The 17093-nt window shown below is 39.1% G+C and overlaps 1 protein-coding gene across 1 annotated transcript; it reads left to right on the plus strand.

The window, feature by feature from the left end:
• Nucleotides 1-4932: 4932 nt before the first annotated feature.
• mier3b (mesoderm induction early response 1, family member 3 b) lies at nt 4933-16319 on the plus strand. The gene is made up of 13 exons (XM_071536202.1): nt 4933-4940; nt 5759-5783; nt 6081-6226; nt 6931-7053; nt 7245-7368; nt 8479-8552; nt 8778-8850; nt 9044-9192; nt 9417-9498; nt 11992-12086; nt 12208-12335; nt 12480-12634; nt 13273-16319. Exons 3-13 carry the CDS (start codon nt 6128-6130, stop codon nt 13746-13748), a joined length of 1578 nt encoding a protein of 525 aa, XP_071392303.1. The 5' UTR covers nt 4933-4940; nt 5759-5783; nt 6081-6127; the 3' UTR covers nt 13749-16319.
• Nucleotides 16320-17093: the final 774 nt, after the last annotated feature.

A 17093-nucleotide genomic window follows, 5' to 3' on the forward strand; every position in this document is an offset into this window, starting at 1 on the left:
TGGCACAGCATAATAGTATTAAAACCTGTGCTGCGTGTGCATGAAATGCTTCATTTTATTCTATGATTACATGGTAATTTAAATCCCTGGTGTTTTAAATTTAAGGAACTTTGATGATGCATTTGCTATTAAATTGCTCTGCTGTTCACTGGGCCGTTGTATGAGGTTTCCAGTTTGAGGCATTATCAAAATCACCCTGAGCATCATGGTTAAGTGCATTTGATTTCTTCCTTCAACCACATCCAGTGTGCACAAAGACCAAACAGTTTTAAAATGTTTCTTTCCAACTCAGTGAATCAGCTTCCAGATCCTTATATGTGCAGGGACGGAGGGTCAGAGAATGCTTTAAACATGTTTTGACATCATCCACCTCTTTGTTTAAACATAACAAGTGTGAGGATTGTAGTTCATGCTCCCCATGTCATACAAATAGCTGACATGAAATGTAATTTGCAAATACCAGGAAGTGATTAGCATTAGAATGTATTCTCTGCCCTTCAATCTCTCTAATGGCACATCAGCTGAGTGGGCAGTGGCTAGAGAGAATCACAAAACCAGAGTAGGTGTGGGCCAGTGTGAATCAGCCACATCCGTTTTACAGAGCAACAATGGATTCTGACCCGCTGTCACCCGCCTCTCCATAATGTACGTAACAGGATAACTTGTTGACCTGGCAATTTCACTGCTTAGGTGAAGGCCCACGTCTTCCTGACTGCATTGTTGTGCAAACTAGGCTTCAGACGGCCTAACAAATGTTGATGGAAATCATAATGGAGGCAGAGGGAAAATAATGACGAGGGAAAGATGGTTATGCCTCCTTTTATTTTACATATCCCCACTAAATCAGAAAAGCTGGGGCGTCCTGGTGGTTCAGTGGTCTGAGGTGTGTATCATGTAACCGTGACCTCCTGGGTGTTAAACTGGTGTCAGACTTTTGACGCATGCCCCCCCCCCCCTCCTCAATCTTTACTGTTTCTCTTCAGTATCCATTATCTAATAAAAAAAAAAGAAAAACTAAATTATAAATTGACCTATTTCTGTTGTGACAGAGACACAAGCACCTACACAGAGAGACGCAGAGAATAAAAGGATAATAATAATAATAGTAATGATAATAATAATCCTTACTCCTCCACTGTGAAAAATACTCCTGCCTGAGGGGAAAATTCAAGGCTCAAATTGTGAAAGCAGTGCCCAAGTGCCCAACACAAGTTAGCTGTCGTAATAGTAGTCTTTGGTCAACAAACTGATGGTTTGCAGTGGTAGGCAAGTGCTCTGCAAAAAACAGTAGTAATTAACCTACTTCTTGTGTATTTTAGAAGTCAAAGGTCAAGATTACGGATTATCTTTCATATCACCCAAAATTATACTTATAAATACTTCTAAATTATATACATTCCACTTTTGTACCAATAATACTTCACTACTCACACATGTATTGCTTTTTGGCTTTTGTAGGTATGAACTAAAGTCGGCGATCACCAGAATGGAAACATCCACTGATATCAACAAAAAACTATTTGTAATGGTATTAATTTACTATATTTTCTTGAAAAAACAATTATGTAACTTACATCAGTCTCATACTTAAATTTTACTGAAATTTTAACTTAAACTTACTTAAATACTTGGAATTTAGATCCTAAAGCTCTACATATGCTTGAAAAGGTTGGTAAACTCTATCTGACAAACAAAAAGGTGGGTAAACTGAGTTAAGGTGGGTTTACACTCTACACACTATATCTGCGGTGGTTAGCTAACAGGCTGTTGCTTTCTCCATCTCATCTGGACAAAAACGAATGTGCAGCACCCACCTGAGAGCAGAGTGTGAGATTTGAAACCATCAGTTGCCAGTTCATGATTAATACCTGAGCAGAAGCTGGGCAGCAGAGCGGCCTAGTGAGAACCTTAAAGGCTGAAGGGTCATTAAAGTACCACATCAGATTAAAGTTGGGGTATAACTTAGCTCAGGTAATTTAGGAAGTTAGGAAGTGTGGCCTGCAGAGGGATGTGGCTCTGAACCCTGTTGCACAGTGACTCATTTGTTTGCAAAGTCCTCCAATCTAAACCCACGCTGCCCACCTGCTCATAAATATGTCCAATCCTACGCTTTACGGAGGACTCTGTTTGCAAAACACAGCGGCGTTTATTGTGACAAAAAGCATGACCTCAGTGTTAATAAATGGGACCGAGATGTAAACAATGGCAGGCCGTGACTCCTTTCTATCTGCTGAATTCTCCCCAAACAACATGAGAAACTTAAAGTGCGTGCGTGCGTGCGTGCGTGCGTGCGTGCGTGCGTGCGTGCGTGCGTGCGTGCGTGCGTGCGTGTGTGCGTGGACACACACCACTTGCAACCCATGAGTCAGCATGGCTGATAGATGGATGTATTCTGTCCATATCCCAAGATAAAGACGTACCTATACCAGAAGAGGCTATAGATTTATCTGTACCACGAGTTGTCTGTGTGGTTTTTCGTGCATTTATGCATTGATGTGTCTGTTTTTGTTTGTGCATTTGTGTTTGTGTGTGTGTGTGTGTGTGTGTGTGTGTGAGAGAGAGAGAGAGAGAGAGAGAGAGAGAGAGACTGAGCAATATATCATTTTGTGAACCTGAGCCTAATTATTAAAGCCCCAAATAAAAATGTTGTAGTGAAATCACTATTTATCAACGTTTATGAACCCAAAGCCAAACAGCAACCTGAACAACAGAGAGAGAGAAAGAAAGAGAGAGAGAGAAAGAAAGAGAGAGACTTTTGATTTTCTTTACTGAAACATCTCCCAACAAAACAGACACAGAAAGGAACCAGCACTTCCCTGATAAACACCACCAGCAGCCTCAGTGAGGTCAGTCCAGTCTGTTGTAGGGTTACTGTATTTTTTAAAGTTGGTAATTTTGCTTAAGTATGTTTTCACTGAAGTATTGTATGTAGCTACATTTTAAATCACATCCATTACTGAACGCAGATTTTGTGGCTTTCCATAACAAGCATCAGAAACTGGACCAACAATGGCCAATTCAGAGCCACTTTATTTCACTTTATTTTGTAATTTCACATTTTTCCAATGAAAATAATCTAGTTTTAACTCTGTCCTCTCATCCTTTAAGAATTGCATGGGAAAGATCACATCTAACAATGATCCCTTTTCTAAAAAAGTAACTCAATAACTTTTACTCCGAGTACATTTCAAATGAGCTACTTTTTACTTCTCCTTAAGTAGAATTTTACACCAGTACTTTTACTTTTACTCCTTTACAGGCACTACACCGTACAGCCAGGCCCTCAGGACAGATGTGTGAAATCTAGAGAGTGTTCACCTTCACTGTTCACTCCTCCAACTCCATCAGAAAGGGAAGCAGTGGACATGCCGGTCCTCTCCAGCGGATGTTAGTTCTGAGCTGCCTGTGGGGCCTGAAACCTGCCACCCTGCTCTCCAGGTAGGTACGGGACAGCCACCTTCAGCCAGTGATGTCCTGACCAAAACAAATCCACCAGCTTCTTCTGGATCTCCACTAGAAGAAGGGGACAGTGCAGCCAAGTAGGCATGGGACGATATGCTTATCTCACAGTGCGATTCGATACCCGATATGGGGTTCACGATTCGATATACAACCACGATACGATCTAATAAATAAAAGTTAAATTCCAACAAAGTATGATTGTGCAGAATTATGATTATTTCTGAGCCACAAATCTTTCTGGTTTGCTAGAATGTAAACAACAATTTAAAAATGTCATTACAAGTGCAAATAATATAATTTGGATGTAGAGCTTGTGAAACTGTGATGGGCAAGCCGTCTCATTACAGCAGAATAGAATATGATTTATTTTTCTGCCCCACAATACGTATTGTCACATTTTTGTATTGCGATATATTGAATTTCGATATATTGCCCCATCCCTACAGCCAAGCCATGCCACAGGGACGAAGCCACCAAGTTGTTAACTATCAGCAGAGAGAGATATTGCTATGGGGATTGAACCTGTGATTACATTCGGCTATATGATCAAATGTCTTTACCAGAGAGGTTTTATTCATTAGGAGGATTTTACTGAGGGAGGGAAGGGGGGAGAGAAAGATTGGATCTCAGTGGTAGGAATAGAGAGAGTAGGCTATTGTTGAGAGGTGTTTGCCCTCTGCTGGCCATATATATTTTAACTAATTTGGAGTGGACGCTTAGACATACAATAAATTTACATAATTTGTCTCATTTTTGTGGTAAGGTTATATGATATAGGTGCTAAAGTACAGGCATCCAGCACAAATTGCCTCCTTTATTGCTTCTTTCACATGAAGTAGCCCAGTTTTTAGAAATTCAAATGCTTATCTCACATATTGGTGCCAAGAGGGAAAAGCCACTGACAGATAAATGACCATGCCTTGTGTCAAATTTGGCCTACCCTTCCTAAAAAATAAAGAAATCTGTTCATATGCTAGCCTACGTAGCCTATTTTTAAGCGGTTAATACGAAAAGTAGTCCTACAATAAATTTTAGAATGATACTGAACGTCCCTTTGGGGATATTGGTTATAGAAATGGTATGGTGATACCACAGGAGATGATAAAAAATACCACAAGGTAAGATAATACATTACTAAGCAACACAGAAGTGCATATTAAGTCCCTGTAGGCATATTCTAGTGAGATTGGTATGGATGTAGGAATGTTCCAGTGATATATATTTTTGGGGAGGTATTCGCAGTGGCTCAACACCGTGTCATTGATATACATTTGATATGCATTCATATGATATATTTTTGTTTCTTACTAGATTCTGTCGATTTACCAATTATAAATGATTACCGTTAGTCTGAGCAGCGGTTGGTTTGAACGGCGTCACGACAAGAACTGTCACCTGGATCTCTGATTGGTTCAGAGCGCTGATCCGGGTACTGAGCTAGAACGAGCCCATTAGCTAAAGGTACCAATATGGCGGAGGTAAGAGGGAAAACAGGGGAGAAGCGATCGATCTTAAATCGATATTTTTAAAATGTGTGCTTTATATTTTTTATTTCTATGTTATCGATTGGACAAATAATGTTTTTTTCCTTCTATATAGCGTGTTTCGTGTTATAATTGTTACGTTTATGCGTCTAAAATATGCTTGAATGTGTGGATTGATCCTTCACTACAAGGCCGCTGCGCCTTCGCTCTCTCTCAGCTGCTTTGGTATAGCGACTGTGTAAATTGATACGTAAATTTAACGTTAGCTCGCTGGTTAAAGGAAATAACAGATCATATCAGATTTGCAATGAATGGAAATTTATTTTTTCTATTTAGGTTGAATTCGCGACAATCGAGTGGTAAAGTGTGTGTAACACAAACGCTAACAGTACCGCGCAAACGAAATTAGTGTTTACATTTTCCGAAGCATAACGTTAGGCTTTGGGTTTAAAAGATTAGCTTGCTGGCTAGCTAGGGGAACCGACACAGCACAAATCATACTTTCTCTCCCAGACTATTCTGCTATTTTTATTTGCTTGCCACTTACGTTCGGGGTATTCTTCATTTATAGTTTTTAAATTCCCTTTTCTTACATTTTTCCCCCATGTACAGCATTCAGCTGTGGCTAACGTTGTCTTAGCTACCTAGTTCAGGTAACGTTAGCGGTAAATGCAGCCTTCCTGCCCAACTATTCTCGGTGGTCATGATACGGGCCATTAACAGTATTTTTTACTCTGCCTATGTACTTCATTTGGACGCGTCTGAACAACAGCTCACACACTTATCTGTGTTCTGGTTTCATTTTTCTGCAGGCTTCCCTAGGGAGTTCGAGTCCAGGTAAAATAACTTCCGTTGCAAATAGAGTATTGGCTCTATATTTTTATGCTGTGATTGACTGTAGTTAATTACTCTGTGTTTAAGTTGAATGAAATTGAACTCCAATGATAATCAAGATGAATTACATACTAGTACAATTTGATCGTTTTGTCAGAGAAATTGGGGCTGTTACTTGATAATGATGCTACTGTGTCTCTGAAGTGTGAAACTTCAATTTATTGTGTGAACAAAAAGTCAGTTGTTTGATCATACTAAGACATTTATGATATTGACTCAGTTGTTTTTTCCCTTTCTCAGTTGGCTCTTTATCGTCAGAGGATCATGACTTTGACCCAACAGCAGAAATGTTAGTTCATGAGTATGACGATGAGAGGACTTTGGAGGAGGAAGAGTCTCTGGAGGGGGAGAGGAATTTCAGCTCTGAGATTGCAGATCTCGAAAAGGTAAAGTAGGAAATGGACAAATTGCCCTAAAACAGGATTTACACATGGTATAATGATCTTCAATGGTTCAGTCTAGATCTATGAACATGAACAGGTCTATCCTAAACCTAGAAACCAGAGTCCACTCTCTTTATAATGCCAGAACATGACAAATATTGGAGCTCTATTGCCGGTGAATGAAAATATGATATTGTGGACACAATGACAATTGCCAGGGTGACCTTTATGGTGATAAGGGCAACTTGTCTGGTTCATAGCTGCAAATGCAACAACGACAAAATGTCAATTAAGTCTAAATGCACAAGCAAATGTCCTTTCCATGTCAGCAACATATTTTAGAGCCATGGTTGATCATGTTCACAAATTCAGTGTGAATTCTGTTTGAATGTGGATTTTCTCTTTGATAAAGAGTTGACAGTTGTTTCTAGTTTCAGTATTAAACTCAAAATTCACATTCCTAAATTAGGGTATTGCTCAATAGTTTTCTCTCCTATCCAAATCATCAACAACCATCTCATCAAAATAAACTACTATATACTACTATACTATATACTATATGTGTAAAACTGTATATGAGTAAAATGGAATGTATTGGTTTATTTTTTGGCTGTATTTTGTTGTAGTTTGAATAATATAGGAAACAATACATCATAACCTTCTTTAATGTATGCAGTGCTAACTGTGCCTTTCCTCTGGTTTACCAGGAGGGGAACATGCCTTTGGAGGAGCTGCTGGCCATCTACCGCTATGAGGCCTCAGCAGGCTCCAGTATAGACAGCTCCTCTGGAGACCTGACTGACGAGCTGCCAGACATGACTCTGGACAAGGTACATGGCTGCTGTTGTCTGGGGAAGTCACACAGTTAATTGTTGTACAGTAAGCAAAATCGACTTGGGGAAAGAAATCAAGAGATCATATGTTCACTCTCAAAATGCCATTCAGTTTCTAGGAGTATGCCATTGATCCCTCTTGGTTTCTCTCAGTGTACAATGGATGAAACTCCCATTCCTTTCTGTAGGAGGAGATTGCTAAAGACCTGCTGTCTGGGGACTATGAGGAGGAGACCCAGTCCTCAGCTGATGATCTTACCCCTTCAGTGACCTCCCATGAGGCCACTGATTTCTTCCCAAGAACACTTCGATGTAAGTGACTGGTTTCACTTAAATTGTCAAAAGTTCTCAAGAATTAACTCTCTACAGGGCATTAAACACAGAGTGTTGATAGGTTAACTTATCCAGTACTTGCTAAAAAGTGTATTTGTATCTACTATCTTTTGTATGACCATATCTGCCATCTTATAATAAATTAATAGGCAGGATATGTCTAGGGCTGGGTGGTGTTTTTCGGTAAAAAATTTCGGTACTTGTACCTTGAATTCAATACTGGTGCCAAAATGGTACTTATTTTTGGTTTTTATGCCTATGCTGAATACAAGCTCAATATGTAATACAATAGCCTATTTTTTTCACTGCTATATACTTTTTGCCATTAGTTTACCCAACTAAAATAACATTGAAACTTTCAAGTTTTAAATTTGTTTTCACCTTAACAATATAAAACACTGTTGAATCAAAACTATCAGATTCAAGACCTTATTGTAACTACTAAAAATAATAATAAAATTAATAAAATTGCTTAAATTTTAAATATTTAGAACCATGTTAACAATAGTTCACATTTAGAACCATTTCAAGAATTTCAAGTGCTTTCTTATATTTTCTATGCATTTATTTAAAATTATGTTTAGTATCGTTGGGGAAAAAAGAGCAGAATTTGTCACCGTTTATTTTTCTTTTAGTCACACAAGGCACAGCTCTCTAGCCTCAAGTTAATATTGTGCACTATTAAGTGCTTGATTAGGTTTGAGGTGCTTTATTATTTTCTTCTCACAAATATTGTACTGTGTGCTTTCAAGATACAATGTAGTGAGACCTTGGACCGGTTGTACGACTGTGTACAGTGTGTAGACCGAGAGGCAAAGGTGTAGTGATGCCTGGACAAGTTTGTTTTTCCTGCCTGTGGCAAGTAGTTGCCTAGCGAGCCAATCAGCAGTCGCTTAAATAAAAGAGAAGGTATGGTGATCGGATGAAAGACGATTTAAGATTAACCTTTAAAGTACTGAACTTTGACATTTTTCGGTAGTCAGTAGTACCAATGTTATTCAGTCAGTGTCCAAAACCCAGCCATAGACATGACATTGAAATTCAGTGCATTGAAAGGCGCTTATCCGTTGTTTGTTATTGTCTTGTCAGCCAACGCTATCTCAGACGGTGATAAGGAGTCTGAGTGTGATGAAGATGGCCCGAGCCCAGAGGACTCCAGAAAGGTACATAACTACATTTGGCGTTGGAACACATTGAATAAGGGATAAAATGTTGACTTTGCTTCATGTGTGTTGTTACATCACTATCACTGTCAATGAATAAGGCTTGACCAGGGAGACTGATGGTTTGAATGTAACTCTCAAAAAAGTTGCAGAAAGAGATTTGCCTGCTCTCTTGTGTTATATATATATATTCTATGGATTAATCTTTGTTTTTTTTAATCACAGGAAATAATGGTGGGAACACAATACCAGGCGGAAGTTCCTTCTTGCCTTTGTCACTACAAAGATGGAGAGAAAGGTGACTGCCTCATTTCTCAGCTAGTTTCAGTTCTATTTGCATGAAGTAGTGAATATACTTACACAGCTTACACACATGTAAGCCTGTTAGTCTTTAATGTGTTGCCTGATAATGTTACTATCCATAAAAATGGAGACAAGGAAATGGACACAAAGTGAGAAATCTTACAGAGTTGTGCTTTGTTGTTGTGCAGTATATGAAGATGAAGACCAGTTATTGTGGAGCCCGGGTGCATTGCCAGAAAACAAGGTTAGGAGTTTCCTGTCTGACGTGTTGTCACGGACAACAGATGACAAGACAGGATGTGACAAACCAGCGATGCACATCCGAGACAACGAGCAGGTCAGTTATTCAGTCATCTCTTCATTCATCAATTCATTCAGGTTGTGACATGATGCTGAGCATGGTATTCATGATGATGTATGTGAATTTACACAGTTTTTATGAATAGTCAGTTCAGTTCAAATTGCCACATCCAATTTTTTGTATCTTTATATGGTGCACATGATTTATTTTGGCCAATATTCCAGTGTTGACCAATCCATTCCTCTCCAATTTTGCCATAGGCTTTGCATGAACTTGTAAAGTGCAACTACAACACCCGTGAAGCACTAGAGAGATACTGCAGCCATGTAAAATCCTCAAAAGGTAAGTGAAGGAAACAGGTTCAGCATCACCAAGTACAATACCAACATTTCTTGAGTTTGCTACAACAGCAAAACTCACCATATTGGTCATATTGTCATGTTAGACTTTTAGGAATGGCACAGTAAATAGTTGCTGCATTATAGCAATAAAAAGCATGTACCTTACTGTGACTATGGGTACAATGGTGGTGCTATATGTAAGAAGCACAGTCTTGTACTGTCTGCAGCACCTAGGGATGGGTTTTAAAATTTGGAATTTGGTACATTAGAGATACTGACAAAATTTCGCTGGTACCAATTTATACCAAATGGCTTTGAAAAATTTGGTACCAATATTCGGTTCCAAGTACGTTTCTAAAGAACCTACAACCTACATTCGATCTGCAGAGTCCCTCTCAATCTTTAAGAAAAGGCTAAAGACCCAGCTCTTTAGCGAATACCTTCTCACCTAATGGACCATGTAACCAAACCAACCAAAAAAATTCTTTATTTGCCTCTATGCACTGTATGCATTGCCTCATAGCACTGCCTCGTAGCACCTATGTCCTGTTGGACCAGAACTTAGCTTTATGGCACTTACTCTCGTTGTTCTCTCCTGACTAGAACCTTGCTTGTGTTGTATGAAAATCTCATGTGTACGTCGCTTTGGATAAAAGCGTCTGCCAAATGGGAAATTGTAAATTGTGAAGAGGCTATTGACTGAACGACGTCATGTTAATCTGTGTGAGCCATTCTGGTCCTTGATTTTGATGTTGCCACCCAAGTTTAACCAATCCTGACAAGTCCCACTTGCACACTGTCTCCATTTTGCCAATGTTCAAAATATAAATGGGAGAAGTAAAGTGGGAACAGGGAAAGATCATAGGGGCTTCTGTTTTAGGAGGGTTTGTTAAAGCCCCAGTATGCAGGTGTTATGACCATGTAAAATTGGGGCATTTCCTCATTATTTAACTGATTTATGTTTCCATAATTATTGGATCTCAGTTCTGTGAGTGCAGTAGTACTCAGGAGAGAGATCCAGTATTGCTCTGAGAAGACTAAAATATGAACTTTGTTCTTATATTTATTACTATTTGTTGTAATATTTCTGTTTTAGCCTATTTATTTAAAAATTGCATTTCTGCACTGACTCAAGAAAGTACATTAAACATTCACAATTAATTAAGATTATCCGTTTATTTAAGCAATATTATACAAGAGGGTGTGTATGATAATATATGGCGAGTAATATTTAGTGATGAGCACGGCTAGGTGTGCTGATTTGATCACGTTCTAAATGTCTAGTTGACCAATCAGATTGCTTGGTCAGAACTACCTGTTGTATAATTTTCATTTGAGCATTGAGCCTTTAATAAAAATGTTTATTCATGTTATTTTAATTGTCATGCTTTCATAAACATATTTAAGGTTTGGTAAAAAGTGGCATCACCGGAAAAATGTATCTTGCCGCCACAAACATCCCTTAGCCGGTTACTTTTCCCATCTGGCTGGCTACTCAAATTTGGGGAACCCCCTGCACTTACGTCCAGGAGATTTGGTAGGGAGCGTGAACCTGCGTCATCTACCATCAGGTCATTCTCTGAGTGGAGCCGTTTCAGTGCTGTGGGCTGAACAAAATCCTGACCGGAACTTATCAAAGCAGTTGTTGACTTTGAAGTGGTCTTGCTGTCTGGCAGCAACAATCTTTGCCTGGTCCTTGGCCAGGAAAGGGAAATGCCTGTAATTGGCCAGAACTTCTAGTTCCAGGGCTTCTTGAGATGGGGGCTGATGATGGCAGTCTTGACTGCAGGTAGAACACGTCCAGCTTGGAGACAGTGGTTAATGACTTTGGCAGTCAGCAGGATGAGAGGAGTTGGGATGGGACCTGGGGAAATTTTCCTGAATTTCCTCAACTTATCTGGGTGATTTCAGTGAAGTAGAGAAGAGGCTGGAGGGGACTCAGGCAGAGGGTCCAGGGCAGGAGACAAAGAGGAGGAACTCTAATCAGAGAGACGATGTTGTTGACCTTCTCTCTGGAAAAAGTCCATGAGTGTGTTTCAGTGCTCCTCTGTCTACATTGGTGAGAGAAATTGCAGCTTCAGGGTTATTGTTGATGGCAGTTGGAGTAAAACTGACCCTGCTTCTTTAAGGGACTTTGAGGCCCTTTTAATGCTCCTGGTAAGCAAAGTTTTGGATAGTGCACCAGCAGGTGCTGAGCAGCTGAATTTTGGAGTGTTGACAGGGTCATGGAGGTCAGCAGGTCCATGGTCAGACAAGCTTGGTCAATGGTTCCCCAGTTGCAGAAATGTATGTGGCACTTGTCTGGACCAGACAACTGAACTGAAGGCTCAGCAACTCAGCTGCGGAGTGACATGATGAGTTGTCATATTGAAATACCTAAGGATGATAATATTAGTTGGTGGTTGTTAGTGAAAGTAGAATTTTCTGTTCAAGCCCATCTCATGAAACTTGTCTGTGTACTGTTCTGAATTGTTCTGAATTGTTTTCATTACAGAAGAATCACCTCCATGGTCAGAAGAGGAATGCAAGAACTTTGAACATGCACTACAGATGTATGACAAGAATTTTCACCTCATACAGAAACACAAGGTGAGTCTTATTGAGTTGATGTGATGCATGCTTACACATATATGAAAAGGTATGTACATGAAGCTGATTTTCACAAGAAGAGAAAGATTTCTCACCACCTCTCACCACCTTTTTTCCTCAGGTCACAACGCGAACAGTAGCAGAATGTGTGGCGTTTTACTACATGTGGAAGAAGTCAGAGCGCTTTGACTTCTTTGTTCAGCAGAATCGGTTTGGGAAAAAGAAGTACAGCAGCTATCCTGGTGTAACGTGAGTGACAGAGAGAGAAAGAGACACGTCTGTTTGCTGTTCTATATGTCCTTTTGGTGTTCTTTTTATTTAGCCAGATCTGAAATAATGGGGAAAAAAGCACTGGGACAAAAAAAACAAGCATGTTTTTTTTTTTTTATCTAGTGACTTGATGGACAGGCTGGTGGATGAAGCGGAGGGACTGGCAGTGGACAGTTCTTCCTCTGTATGCTCAGGAGGAGGTGGAGGTGGGAGGATGGAGCCTACCACAGACCAGCAGCTCAGCCTGCTCAACTCCATCACTGCCAGCGACCTCACAGGTCAGTAGTAAGGTTATGGAAAACCTGAAGAAGTTATGCATGCCTGGTAAAGTTATGGAAAATGATTATTTTTACGTTCATATATGTTATTATTTTATTTGTTTATTTATTGGAAATGGGGATGGGAAGATATGCTTATCTCACGATACAATTCGATATGGGGTTCACGATTTGATACAACTATGATACGATGTAATAAATAGAAGTTCAATGACAACAAAGTCTGTGCAGAATTATGTTTATTTCTGAGACACAAATCTTTCTAGCAATGGCATTGGCTTGCTAGAATGTAAACAATTTAAAAATGTTATTTCAAAGTGAAAATAATATAATTTGCATGGCGAGCTTGAGAAATTGTGATGGGCAAGCAGTCTCATGTGATTACTACAGCAGAATTAAATGTAGCTAATATCACAATTCATTTTTCTGCCCCACTATGCGTATTGTCACATTTTTGTATTGCGATATATTGAGTTTCGATATATCATCCCATCCCTAATTTGAAATGTCATGGAATGGTTTTTTTTCCCCTGAATCAGCATGTATATTGTCCAGAGTCGCATTTCATTGGAGAGCCCAGAATTCCTAGAAGTGCCCCAGGTACCTGGTGTTAATTTCTGTCTCCCATGTCCCTGCAGCTTTGAGTAACAGTGTAGCCACGGTGTGCAGCCCTGCGGAGGTCAACTGCCTGGACTCCTACAGCTTTCCCCCTCTGGAGAGTCTACACCGTGGGTCCCTGAACCACGAGGAGTCCTTGGGTTTTCCTTCCAACGGAGCGGACCCCGACTGCCTCAACATGCTCGATGCCGGCTTCTATCACTCGGACCTGGGCCAGCTAGGAGGAGTATGTGTCAATAAGGACTGCGAGCGCCCCTCCAAGAGACTCAAGATGGCGCTGCCTGACTCCTTTATCAATGACGTCTCTGTGGGTAACCTTGGAGTGGACTTCGAAGGGCGACGGACAACGACGCACCACCACCGAATCACCGGCGCCAAAATGGCAGTGTCTGTCACAGACTTTGGGAGCTTGGCTGGCAGCGGCGAACCCAATGGGTTTCTGGGAGCACACGCACGGCACCACACACAGCACACCGCGGCGCTCCAGTCAGAGTGATCTTCCTCGTCTCCTTCCCCTGTTCTTCCCTTTTGAAACCCCCTATCCTGCTTGTACATAAGACTCACCTCACTGGAGAATCTGATTTGTTTAAATTCTATTATATATATATATATATATCTATATATATGTATATGAATATACTTTTTGTTTTCATTTTTTGTGTAATATGACATCAGTGATGTCTATCATATAGAACTAAAATCTTGATTTCTCTCAAGAGTTTATATAGCCATTTATTTTATTTTTGTTTTGCGGTCTTGAGATGTGTAACGTCCATGTACAGTGGGGCCCAGAGGCTGCAGTAGGAGAGTTGTGTATCTTCCTCCTTCCCTCACACATCTACACACAACATCTTCAGAGTTATGTTATCCTGCCATTCTTTTCAGCTGCCAAAAAACAGCTTAGTTCTCTGCCTCTATTGTTAGTATTTAGTTGCTTGTCTTTATTGTTTGAAGTGGTACTTTTTTCTTTTTTTTTTTAAATCAGTGTTTGGTTTACAGGTACTTTACAGTAACCAGGCTGGGGCAAATGGTTTAAATTTGTCCCAAGTTAAACCTGGTTAGATATTGTATGAAAAGCAACACTCATTAGCATGGAGGAAGCGTTGTGGCGAGGAGCACTTCAGTTTTTGTTGTCTTTTTTTTTCTTTGACTTTTGTTCTCTCCTGTGGAAACTTGTTTAGTAGTTAGTCTGCTTGTTTACTGTTTTTTCAACAATTCAAAGTGGCCAAACTGGAACATGTGAATGTTTGTAACAGTCCTTCATTTTTCATCCTGTGTAGTCAATCCCAAATCATAGTCCCTCATACATTGTTTTCCTGTCACACTTTGAAGCAGGTGATCAAGGAAACCTGTGTAGACTAACAGAACAGGAGCTGCCTCTTCTTTACAGTCGAGTAGGAAATCAGTCAGGCTAGCAAACCATTGTCACAGCAATATTGAACTGCACAAGATGTTGGTTGGGTTAATAGCCATTAAAGCATAGACATCATCAGGCACAATAAAGTATTTAACTATTGCATATAGTTTTACTTTCATTGTGAGACATTTTTTTTAATGATATTTTAAAACTCATGGTTTCCGCTCATGGTATTCTTAGGCAAGTTTAGCTAGCTGTATATGTCATGTTTGTTGTAGTAAAAAGAAATGTTGGGAAATGCTTCTGAAATAAGTAGCGCCATTTTCAAACCACTTAGGAAGCTTGCATAAACCTGCTAGCAGTATTATTTCCTTATTTAAAGCCACTCTGATTTTGTGTTTAACCTCTGTACTGACTAGAGAATGCCTTGTATTATCTGGTTGACAATTTCATGTCCAGTTGGGGTCTAGTAGCAGAAATGGAGCTGTTTTCTCTTGACTGAATTACGTAATTGTGAATTGTAAAATGTTTGGCAGGTCATTGTCAGTTGATTGGATGCAGTAGTAGTGTTTACTTAATTTATCTATGCATTGTGATATGAATAATTAGTTTGTTTCAGGGGTACATTGTTATGAATGTTTGTCATGTCCATAGATCCAATAATTCAGTTGTGTGTGTGTACAGACAGGATTCTTGCCTATGAACCATCAGTAGTTTTAACAGTTTGATCTAGTAATTCAGTTTCCAAGCCCAGCATCAGAGGAGATATTCACTTCTGCGTTTCATGTAAATAATTAGCAAATAGCCTTTAAAAAGTCTATTAACTGACCTCTTACACTTGTGAATCTGTGTTGATACAAAGGTTTTAATTTGATTCCTTGTCAAAAGGCAATAATTTGTAGATATGTACAGACATTTTGTTTTTGCATTTTACCGATTGACTTTTGGTGTTTGATTTTTTTTTTTTTTTCTCTTCTTCTTTGGAAAGACATTATACCCAGACACCAGGGGACAGCTGAACCACGCATGCCAGCTGTATCTGTTCTCAAAAGTGTACCACTGAAAACGGCTTTACCTAAGACGTATTGATAGTACTCAATGTTGCATTTTGACTTCAAAACTTGCAGCCATGTGTAAAAGACGCTCATCTTCTTTTTTTCCTAGAAAAAAACTCTTTTACACGTCGTCGTCTTATATTGTTTGTCTTGATGGTAAAGGGATGGCTGCTGCTGTAAGTATGTGGAGAGCTAGTTTCTCTTAATGCAATGTGCATAATGCAGTAGGTCCTCCAAGCTCTTCTAGCTTTAGCAGTGCAGTGATATTTATTTCACCTGTGGTTTGTACAAAGACTCAGAAAAACTGTCAGAATGTAAAGGCCATTAACTAAGTAGTAGAAGTAGGTTTTTCACCACCCTGTGAACTCTCGAAAATGTGATATTTTATTGATATCTCTGGTATGAGACGTGTGTGTAAGCAAGCACTAAACAAATTTATTTTATATTTTGTATTGTGTTTTGAAGTTTAAAAAGGAAAAAATTATAGCAGTTGTGGTTTTAAAAAGAAAACTCGAGTCCTTTGACGAAAAAGAAAACACCTTTGTGAATAAAAACCTACAAAACTTAAAAATGTATATCCAGAAATATAGACAATCAAAACCTTCACTATGAGAAATGTTCAAGAAGCTATCTTTATTGTTTATAAGAATTGTACATAAACATTCAGTTTTTTTTTTTTTCTTTTGTTAAACATTATTTTGTATTTTCTGTTGTACTTTAATACCTTGTGTACAGATCCAGAAATAAAGCTCTGGAAAAGGTTCTGAGACCATTGCATGTTCTTTATTCATTATCTCTCTCTCACTCATATACACACACACACACACACACACACAGTAGTTGAATCATAGTGAAACCCCAGAAAAGACATATACCCTGATTTGATAAGATTTTGTCCCAGGGACCCAACGGGAAGATATTTGCTGATTTAGTATTGAATTGTATAAATGTTTACACTGTAAATGGGGAGATAATAGTGGTGAGAGCGAAACCTGTGATTAGATTATTCATACATTCTCCAATCAGGATACTTTCTAGTGAATATATTTTCATTAAACTATTCCTCTTTTTGAGCCCCACTTGTAGAACCACTGATCTATGTATTGTGGTATTTTGAGTAAGTATATTATTTACTGATTCTATTTATGCTTACACAGTATTTTACATGGTAATACCAGCTTGTGAGTAAATTGGATATAGCAAGTGTAAGCAAGGGCTCACACTCCATTCATCCCTGTACTTGTCATATTTCACCAAATAGTACATACGTTTGATAATAGAGTATCAGTTGAGTAGTGCAGCTTCAACACCAAATAAAGGAAATGTGGCAAACCTTGAGACTACTGCACTCTGAAATTAACACCATTTTAAATTTATTGTCTTTAAGTCTGAAATAAACCCCCATTAAATCCGACTTTTTTCACTTTGA

This window comes from Centroberyx affinis, unplaced genomic scaffold, assembly GCF_046629955.1.
Source record: "Centroberyx affinis isolate AG114_WGS23_722 - 3 ecotype Tasmania unplaced genomic scaffold, CSIRO-AGI_Caff_v1 ptg002840l_1, whole genome shotgun sequence".
Classification (NCBI taxonomy): Eukaryota; Metazoa; Chordata; class Actinopteri; order Beryciformes; family Berycidae; genus Centroberyx; species Centroberyx affinis.

What these genes read in the sequence shown, in the direction of transcription:
- mier3b (XM_071536202.1), top strand. Translation starts at nt 6,128, where the DNA reads ATGTTAGTTCATGAGTATGACGATGAGAGGACTTTGGAGGAGGAAGAG. An exon ending in GCCCAGAGGACTCCAGAAAG is followed by an intron (nt 8,553 to 8,777) that starts GTACATAACTAC and finishes TTTTAATCACAG; the next exon opens with GAAATAATGGTGGGAACACA. An exon ending in CTACAAAGATGGAGAGAAAG is followed by an intron (nt 8,851 to 9,043) that starts GTGACTGCCTCA and finishes GTTGTTGTGCAG; the next exon opens with TATATGAAGATGAAGACCAG.